Genomic DNA, 9,607 nt, shown 5'->3' on the forward strand with positions numbered 1-9,607 from the left:
CGCCCAACGGTAACAAGAGGTCCGATTGGCCCTGGGCTTTGATCTTTTTCCGTAGTGGGCTGACACGGAGAAATGATGAGAAATATACTAACAAGCAGGGGAGGGGATGGATAATGCGGCGTCCTTTTCACCCTGTCGCCCGCTGCGCTGGGTTCAACGTGCGTGAAAACCGGTCGTGCCGTGCGTGGCCTACCCTACCTGGGGGTGAGGGTAGGTAGCTTTCGGGCCTCGAGATTCTTTTCACCGTGGACGTCGACCCGTCCGTCCATCCGTCTATCCCTTCCTCGCCCTGAACCCGAGAGAGGCAAGTACACTGTGCCGAAAACATTCCATAATAGCAAAAGGGCGAGCGGACGCAGCTTCTCCGACGTGTGGATCCGGACCCACGCGTCAGTGGCCCAACGTCAGGTGGCCGTACGTCAGGGGATCCGGCTCCCAGCCGCAGGCAGGCAGAAAAAGAGCGAGCGAGCGAGACAGAGCGCGCGCCCCGCCGGAGCCCGAGGGCGGCCGGGCGGATCAGAACAGATCTGCAGAGCGGTGGCGGTACTTGCTGCGCGCAGGGCTGGCTCGCCATGCGTGCGCCTCTGAGCGTGGTGACCGCGTCCACATTCCCCCCCGCCCGCCTCCGGATCTCGATTGGCCATTATCGACAAAATCTGCCATGTGGTAAAATCTTGCCCTAACTTTTTTTTTACTTTTGATTTCTGATTGGTGTGTGGGGGTGTGGGTGTGATGCGACGGGGAAGGCCGGTGGGGGGAGGGATTTTTTTAGCCATCTTTGGGCGGTTTCGAGATAGTGGTAACAGTACAGTGGGATTAAGGCGTGGCGACCGAGGGCGGTAAAGGTTAAAAAAAAAGAGTAGGAGGAGGGGGTACACCGCACCCGCCGCGTGACAGATGGCGGCCAAAGTGAAAAAACAAAGCTCGCAATTAATCCATTGGCACTTCGGCCTTGGGCACGGCACATCACATGGGCGTATATATATCGCCTTTCCCCCGGCCACACCCCCTTCCAAATCTCTTGGCTCCCCATGCTCTCCCCGTCCCACTGACGGTGGTCCCCACCGCCCCCCGCCCCGCCCATATCTCGTCGGCGACCCGCGCCCCCTCCCCGCCCCACCCCACACGTCTCCGGCGGCGAGGGCACCCGGCCGTCTCCGGTGAGCCTCTCCCCACTCCTCCTCCTCCCCCCGTTTCCTGGCCGCGGCGCGCTCCGGGAGTGCGGGCTCGTTTGGTCGGCGGTGCCGGCCGCAGTCAGCCGCAGAGTCGTAACCGCTTTCGCCTCGTGCCCGTGCTCGCAGGTTTTCTGGGGCCGCTCGTGGCTGGCGCCGGGATGGAGCCGGTCGGGGCGCGCCGGTCGCCCGGATCTCGCCGTCGGGGCGCCGTCTCCCTCAGGTGAGGACTTCCCCTGCCCCGTCTCTCCCGTCTTCCCATCCTCTGTTTGCGCTGCGAAGGAAGGTGGGCGGAGTGATCTGCTTTTTTTCCCTCCTCTTCTTCTTCCTTTTGGGGTGGGTGACTTTACCAACTGAAGCCGGCCACGACTCGTCGAGTGATGAGTGACATTGTACCCAAGCAACTTAAATTCCGTTTTGTCTGACGGTGACAGTGGCTGCTGAATTGGTTGGGGAAACGTCTTTGTCACCTTTCCTGTTAGTGATGTGCGACGGTTCCGGGCGACAGAATGTGTGGTTTCTACATCGTTTTCATGGCTCCAGCGGCCACCGGACGTGTGTTCTCTTTTACTGGCGCGTCGATTGGTTTGCGGTGGGCATAGGAAGGTGTTTTAGCCGGGTTTATCCTCTAAATCTGGGATTATCTTGTAGTTTCAGTATTTTCTTCTTGTTCTTTCGGCGAAGCTGTAAGAATCCAGTTTACGTGTTCCATGTGAATCTGTTGTAAAATCGGACCGTTAATTTTGGACTGTTTCTCATGTTCTTGGATCTAGAACTGACGGATGGTAGGTCTAATGTGCTACCAGGTTGTGTGCTACGACGATTTTGTTGTGCAGCTTGTTGAGATTTGATATTTCGTGGCCTTTGTCTTCGTGCATTGAAGGATGTTAGTACAATGTTTACGGCATTCATTTATTGAAGCAAATAGTAACTAATTGTCATGGGCTTTTTTTTATTGTGGAGCTCCATGAGCTTTTTTGGTCGATTGGTTGTCCAGGTTCCTGAAGAACAAATCATATAGCCATTGTCTTGTTGATTGATGCAGTTTCTCACCTTTTTGCTGCTGATGTTTAGTTCCTTGCTTGATTCTCGATACTGTTAAGTCGAAATAAAATGATTTCCCATTGAAGTAAATAATGTAAATATTTTCTGTGCAAATAGTCAGCTACAAGAGTGAACGTTCCTGTATGAATCTGATGTTGAACTCTGTACCGGTTGCTATGGTGAAAGTATATATACTGTCTGCTGTTTTTCTTTTTGATCGAGAATATTTGTGAAACGTCTCAAATAACCTTGTGCTTGTTTTGATCTTCATCTCAATATATTTTCCAGGGGCAGCCTTTGAACCTCTGAACTTTTGTGTCCTTGGGTCTGCGGTGATAAGCCAGGGAAAACAATGGAAGATTTACAAGATTGCAACTCCAAAAGCCTTGTTGCTGTTCCTGGTTCTCTAGTTCTGCACCTCTTCAGGCTGTTAGGTCAGCAGGATAATTCCTGGCAGAAGTACGCCTTCGCTTACTTTCTCTTGGTCAGGAATGAGTACTTCCCGAGGGAGCCAAGGAAAAGCTCTGCTGTGAATGGGCAACTTGTTCCCTGCTGTGATAGTTCAGATTTGGGGAGTAATGAACTGGAAGTGGAGAAGCAGAATGCTGTTGTGAAGAGCCAATCAGGAGGTGATTCCAGTTCCAATGGATCAAATGATTGTTTCCTTCCAGGCCTTCATGATGATCTGGCTCAAGACTGCCTTGCCTGGACAAGCAGATCAGACTACCCTTCACTCTCTTGTCTGAACAAGAAATTCAATACGTTGGTTAACGGTGGATATCTGTACAAGCTGCGGAGGAAATATGGCATTGTTGAGCATTGGGTGTATCTGGCCTGTAGCGCTATGCCCTGGGAAGCATTCGATCCGTCGCGAAACCGGTGGATGAGGCTCCCGAGAATGCCATGTGATGACTGCTTCTCCTGTGCAGACAAGGAGTCACTTGCTGTTGGGACACAGCTGCTTGTCTTTGGCCGAGAATATACAGGCCTTGCTATTTGGATGTACAATCTACTGACACGCCATTGGTCTCGCTGCACTCCGATGAATCTTCCTCGCTGCCTGTTTGCCTCGGGAAGCTCTGGTGAGATTGCCATTGTTGCTGGTGGGTGTGATAGGGACGGGCAGGTGCTGAGATCTGTGGAGCTGTACAATTCAGAGGCTGGGCAGTGGGAGACCTTGCCAGACATGAACTTGCCGCGGAGACTCTCCTCAGGTTTCTTCATGGATGGCAAGTTCTATGTCATCGGGGGTGTGACAAGTGAGAGGCATTCTCTGACTTGTGGAGAGGAATTCGATCTCGACACCAGGACATGGAGAAGAATACATAATATGTACCCCGGAGGCACCAGCGCCTCCCAGTCGCCTCCGCTCATCGCCGTTGTAAATAACCAGCTCTACGCGGCTGACCAGTCCACAAACGTGGTGAAGAAGTACGACAAGGCAAGCAACACATGGAACATAGTGAAGCCCTTGCCCGTCAGAGCGGACTCTTCCAACGGCTGGGGCCTGGCTTTCAAGGGATGCGGCGACAGGCTGCTGGTCATCGGCGGCCACAGGGGACCTCGCGGCGAGGTGATACTGCTGCATTCCTGGTGCCCCGAAGATGGGAACGGCGCCGGCGCCGCCGCCGACTGGGAGGTGCTCTCGGTGAAGGAGCGCGCCGGCGTCTTCGTCTACAACTGTGCAATAATGGGGTGCTGAGTTAGCAGCACCCTGGCTTCAGTACATGCCGCCACTTGTTTAGCAAAAACCACCGATTCGTTGCTGCCATTCTAGCTGCTGCCCCTTCGTATAATGACTTGTAATTCAGATATGACACCCCCTTTCCGCGGAGCTGTCGATTAAAATGTCGGGTCGAGAGCATAGAGAGCATTCAGTTCAGTTCACCTGGAACTTCTCTTTTAACACTCTTCATTCAAAAGTCCTTATTCTTGTTGTCTGGCATGAATTTTTTTCCACGCAGTATTCTTTGTTCACTCGTTATTCTGCTGGGCCGAGTCGAATCCCATCTTTCAGTTGCATATATTGTCTCTGTCCCATACGTATAGATCGGTAGATTCTGTTCTACGTACATACTAAAGAGTATGTGTGTGTGTGTGTGTGTGTGTGTGTGTCTGTTGTTCAGAGTCGGGCAGTAAACATTTTACACTTTGCTGGTCCATGCAAAGTGTCGGTGGTACGCAGGCTCAAGGGACGGGAAGGGACCAAATCAATTAGAGAAAAGGGGACCAAATAATTGGAATCGCCAGATGCTCGCACTGTTGTGCGCTGCCGCCCCTGCTCCAACTTGCCCCGCTGCTGTGTTTCCCTGCGCCGTACCCGCCAATTCCCTCTCGGCCTCACACATTTCTTTCGCGGTACAGCTTGACAGATACGGGTGGTGGTGGCGGCGGCAAAAAGGCTGTCTGTCTGCCGCCGCATCTCGATGATCACTTTCTGAGGTGAGGTGAGGATCCTGGGGGAAAATATGCGGCGGTAGGAGGAGGGAGTACAATCTCCCCAGCTTCCTCGCGTACTTGGCGTACCTCCGGTTGCGCGACGCGCCCGGGTTTCATTTGTCAGCGATACAGTTTGGCCCGGGGCCTTTTCTGCCTCGCCTTTTTTTGTTTGAATTTTCTGCCTCGCTTTTGTTGATTCTAAGGCTCGGTCCTGTCAACCGGGTCAAAATGGACGGAACTTCAACACAAAATTACCTCAATAGAGTGCGATGCTATTGATGCCTCGGGCTAGATAGCATGATGCCTCGGGCTAGGGCGCGATGCTATTTGACATGACGTCTTAGCCTGAGACGCCATGCTACACGTCGCTACCATGGCGCCCTACTGCCATGCTATCTAGCCCCAGACGTCATGCAAAAAATGGCAGTTTATGATTTTTTTTGCAAATTGGGGTCATTTTATGTTGAAGTTTCAGAAAAGGATCAATTTGGTCCATTTTGGCGTCAACCGGGTTTACTTCGCCCGTGGTTTTGCAGGACGTTTCACCGGCGCGGTGTCCGGCGTACGGCCGGTGTGGATGTGTGTGAGAATCACCGGCTTGTGCATTGGTTCGATCGCTCGCTGTCTCTCACTGTCTCTCCGAGTTGACGGTGCAATCCGTTCCATCGCTCGCTGTCTCACACTTTAACGAGTTGACGACGACTGGGGCCGTTCAACGGGCCCAACTGGGAGTATGGTTTGACATGTTCACGCCGCGACGATTTCGCCGGCTACGACTTACGGCTGGTTGACAATTGACATGGTGATTTCTGGAAGTTTTTGATCCGTTCTCCACTTCTTTCTCGGCTGCACTGCACGGAGCCAGTTCTCTCTGATGCCGACACCGCCGTGGCGTGGCGTGGGTGTTCCGTCAGGCGTGGCTCAGAACCGCAGCCCGTTTCAAGGTGAGACTGGAGATGAATTTGGTCAAGGTGTGTCCATTCCAAATTGTTCAGAACACACCATGCCTCCTCGACATCATGCTTGGATTAGAGATCCATCCAGACCAGCAGGCCGACCCATGTTAGTCATCATCACAGTGAACACTGAAGTCTGACGGCAATGCGAGGAGCTCTCTCCAACACAGTGGTGGTTCAGAGATGTGAAGCATACAAAGCAAGAGATGTGAATCGTACTATCTTGATCATCTCCATCTCCAGATATTTACATCGTACACAACAAGCAAGCGACAGGTTGCCCCATTAACCCAACCCCTCCTCATGGAGAAAAAAAAATAAAACAAATAAAACAAAGCAATATATCCTCCAAAAATTGCAGGCATATCTATCACCGAGGCAATGTACAAATCGAACGAAGCTAATTTCCTGTCCAACTCTTCATACAGATGTCTGCGTGTGGTTCTCCGACGACGTGAAGGGCTCCGATATCTCCGTGGTGGAGAAGGATCTCGACGTGTTGGACCGCGCCTGGTTCGCTCCGTGCGGTTTGGTGCTGACCTTGAGCTCCGCAAAGTCAGTGATCATGGCTGGCCTGGTGATCTTCTCCATGGAGATGCTCTTGCTTCCCGTGAGCATCCTCACGACGGTGGGCATGTGGGGGCGGCGCGCCATTGCGTCCTGTGTGCATAGCAGGCCGATCTTCAGGAACCGGCATGCCTCCTCGATGTCCAGGTCTTCGTCTATGTCGGCATCTATGATCTCTTCTAGACGCTCTTGCTCATAGAATGCCCATGTCTGTACAAAAGATGCAGCAGGTTTTGTCAAATTCAGCATTGTTCTTTGAACGTTTGCTCAGTCAACTTATGGTGTAGTTGCTTCGGTATGCAACTGACACCATTTTGTATTCAGGTTATCAATAAACGCTATTTGCAAATAAGTAGAGCTTACCTTCTCAAGGAGGAATTGATCTTCACAAGGCAATCTTGTGTTGGTGTTACATCTGCCACTGACGATTTCCAAGAGAAGAACCCCATAACTATAGATGTCAGACTTCTTCGTCACTTGACCTCGGATAGCATATTCAGGAGCCAAGTATCCTCTGAAAAGAAGAAAAATTACTAGTCAGAACAGAAAATACAGTCTAAGAAAGAAGGCTGTAAAAACAGGGGTTGAGTTATGCTTACAATGTGCCTGCCACTCGGGTGCTAACATGAGTTGCATTGGCAGGAAGGAGCCTCGCCAATCCAAAATCAGAAATTTTCGGGGTGAGGTCCTTGTCGAGAAGAATGTTGCTCGCTTTTATGTCGCGGTGGATGATGTGAGGACGGATTTCCTCATGAAGAAATGCAAGTCCGCGGGCAACGCCCACGGCAATTTTGACACGAGCCCTCCAGTTGAACTGGATGCTGCTGTAGCCAGACCCTGCAATAGCACATGCAGAACATCTGTAAGTATGACAACCAATGAAGGAATCGACGAACAGCAGAAATGCTCGGCAGGACAAAGTGTTAGTACCTAGCAATGTCTGTGAAAGGCTGTTTTTCTCAAGATAGTTGTAAACGAGGATCCTATGGGACCCTTCAGCGCAGCAACCAACAAGTGTGACGAGGTTTTCATGCTTGATGTCTGAAATTGCTGTAAGTTCAGTTAAGAACTCTCGGACACCTTGCCTTGAAGTGGCCGACAGAACCTTCACTGCGATTAGTGTGCCGTCTTTGAGCATTCCCTGGTGAAGCAAAATGAAATGTTAGCAAAAGGTGTTTGATAATGTTGACCTTCAGGCAGTGACGAAGCGGTCAGTAACCTGTGCATAATTACCCTGAATACGGAACCAAAACCACCCTCTCCAATCTTGTTTGCCCCACTGAAATCTTGAGTTGCCTTTCTCAACTCGTTGTAAGAAAAGACCTTCACACTATGTTCACCTGAGACAAAGAAACAACCACAGAAGAAAGCGTATAAGAACGGAGAATTGTTTGAGCATGGAAGGGACCAGGCAAATATGTGCAAAGGATGCTCACCATCATCGCCTTCAACAGCATGTTGAGATCTCCGTCCGAACATAAAGCAGCAATCCATGTTGATATCAAACTAGAAGGAATTTCTGCAAGAAATATATGTAGCAGGCTGTCAGTCAGATAAGAATTATAAATATACCTGTAATGCAACAATAGATGAATCCAAAACAGAGGCCTATAAGCAACACACTAACTTAGTGATTGTTGACTCAAATATCAATTATTGGTGTGAACAGCAAGACACAGATTTTAAAACACAAACTGGACAACAGTTATGCTTTTAAATTACTGGAATCCAAACTGCATAACAGAAAGAAAGCTGAAGCTGAACTACCGTTTTGTTTAACGACCTAACCATATTATCCTAACTCACTAGGTTATGATTATCCCGTACTGCACGTGCAAGATAATATGGAAATTTTGAAGCAATCAAGGCTTTAGTAGAAGCCATCCCTCCCATTTGCTGATCATTTTAAAGAAATGGAACATTTGGTTGTCACAAGTAAACGCGGCCCTATCTCTCTGAAAGAAACAAGCACCTAACACAACCGCTGGACCAGCTAATCACAAAGTTGAAGCTCAGCAATATCGTAATAATCTAACCCATTCGGAAATGAGGATTTGGACACAGAGCAAAGGGAACTGATTGTTATAGCTGTCGAATTGCACCCGAAATAATGGTTCGAGAAAAATTGCACCCGAAATCGGAAAAACTTCACCAATCAAAGCCTGGATTTGGCTATAGAAACTGATGGCAATACAAAGAAAAAAGGGAGAGACAACTATGAAAACCTCTCCCCGTCCTCCCCTAAGATAAGATCCCGGGAAGAAGCAAAGACGGCCATGAGAAGAGTCCCGATCTAAGACGGCGTCTCAAAGACGGCCAATCCACCGAACCAAACCCATCCAGACCACTAGCTGAATCCGGAGCTGGAAGAAAGAAGAGAGAGCGAGAGCGCAAGAATCACCTTGCAGATAGATAGATAGATAGATAGCGGCGCCGAGGAGGATCGATCGAGCCTGCCTCGCTCCCTGTGCTAGCGGCCGGCTGATAAACAACGACGACCAGTGGGTGCGGACGAGAGGAGGCGGTGGCGTACAAGGCGGCGGTGGCGGGCGCAGTTAAGAGCAGAGGAGGGGGAGGGTGGAGGGGGAGGAGTAGGCGGAGAAGGACAAGGATATGAAGAGGGAGAAGGCGGTGAGAAGGATCTCGGGAGCACCACGAGGCTTTGACTTTCTCCTCCCTCCCGTTCCTCTTCTTCCTACTCCTGCCGCTGCTGCTGCCGCTCGCCTCACCCCACCCCACCCCACACCCAGCCTCTGCGTGCGTCCAAGTCTCCTGCCCTGCTTGTATTTTTGCCGGAAAAATTGGGCCGCTTGTTTATTCGTGTCTCCTTTTGCTTTGTGAAGTTTGGCGGTTGCGACCGGGAAGAACGAACGAGGAGGTGTGGATCGATCGAGTTGGTTAAAATGTCGTTGGGTGGGAGGGAGGGGCGCGACGGGTTTTTCCCCGCGTGCGCGTTCGGCTGGCCTCGTGGGCACGTCCGCCGGGGGCAGCAACGCGGAAGCGGCCGCGACCGGCTCCCTCCCTCCCTCCCGGTCAGCACTCTGCGGCGCCCGTTGGCGTTGCCCCCACGTCCACTTCGCCGGAGGGTCTCGCCCTGCTGCCGATGTGGCGCGTTCCTGTGAGGCGATGGGACCGGTGTGCTGTAGACGAGACTTGTGCACGCACGGCCACGGCGAAAACATGTCGTCCACGCCACGGGCCTACGGTATGGGCACTGTACCTGTGCGTTGTAGGAGCGCGTTGGCGCAGCGGGTTCTACGTGACGAAGGACGTGTCCGGACCGCCGCAAAGCCCCTGTTTGCAGAAAAAAAAGCGTCTAGACGACTAGACCGCTCCACGGATAAGTACGGGACTATGTTGGATGATAAAACACGTTCGTATCACGCGGTTCAAGTGAATGCGGTGGCTTGAGGGTCCACGTTGAAGATG

At 51.4% G+C, this 9,607-nt stretch overlaps 2 protein-coding genes across 3 annotated transcripts; one reads left to right on the forward strand and one right to left on the reverse strand.

Annotated features, from left to right (window-relative positions):
* The first annotated feature begins 1,005 nt into the window (after nucleotides 1-1,005).
* Nucleotides 1,006-4,165, forward strand: LOC119356492 (F-box/kelch-repeat protein At5g60570-like). The gene is made up of 3 exons (XM_037623449.1): nucleotides 1,006-1,160; nucleotides 1,302-1,395; nucleotides 2,505-4,165. Exon 3 carries the CDS (start codon nucleotides 2,569-2,571, stop codon nucleotides 3,916-3,918), a length of 1,350 nt encoding a protein of 449 aa, XP_037479346.1. The 5' UTR covers nucleotides 1,006-1,160; nucleotides 1,302-1,395; nucleotides 2,505-2,568; the 3' UTR covers nucleotides 3,919-4,165.
* A 1,650-nt stretch (nucleotides 4,166-5,815) lies between these two features.
* Nucleotides 5,816-8,919, reverse strand: LOC119356493 (cold-responsive protein kinase 1-like). 2 transcript variants are annotated; one of them, XM_037623450.1, is made up of 7 exons: nucleotides 8,580-8,919; nucleotides 7,615-7,697; nucleotides 7,412-7,518; nucleotides 7,109-7,319; nucleotides 6,778-7,015; nucleotides 6,542-6,692; nucleotides 5,816-6,388 (listed from the first exon to the last, which is right to left on the reverse strand). In XM_037623450.1, the coding sequence occupies exons 2-7, from the start codon at nucleotides 7,670-7,672 to the stop codon at nucleotides 6,032-6,034; spliced, it is 1,122 nt and encodes a 373-aa protein (XP_037479347.1). In that variant the 5' UTR covers nucleotides 7,673-7,697; nucleotides 8,580-8,919; the 3' UTR covers nucleotides 5,816-6,031. The 2 variants fall into 2 exon arrangements, with proteins under 2 accessions (XP_037479347.1, XP_037479349.1); XM_037623452.1 differs by lacking the exons at nucleotides 7,615-7,697; nucleotides 8,580-8,919 and having other exon boundaries at nucleotides 7,398-7,518.
* Nucleotides 8,920-9,607: the final 688 nt, after the last annotated feature.

This window comes from Triticum dicoccoides, chromosome 2A (genome assembly GCF_002162155.2).
Source record: "Triticum dicoccoides isolate Atlit2015 ecotype Zavitan chromosome 2A, WEW_v2.0, whole genome shotgun sequence".
Taxonomy (NCBI): Eukaryota; Viridiplantae; Streptophyta; class Magnoliopsida; order Poales; family Poaceae; genus Triticum; species Triticum dicoccoides.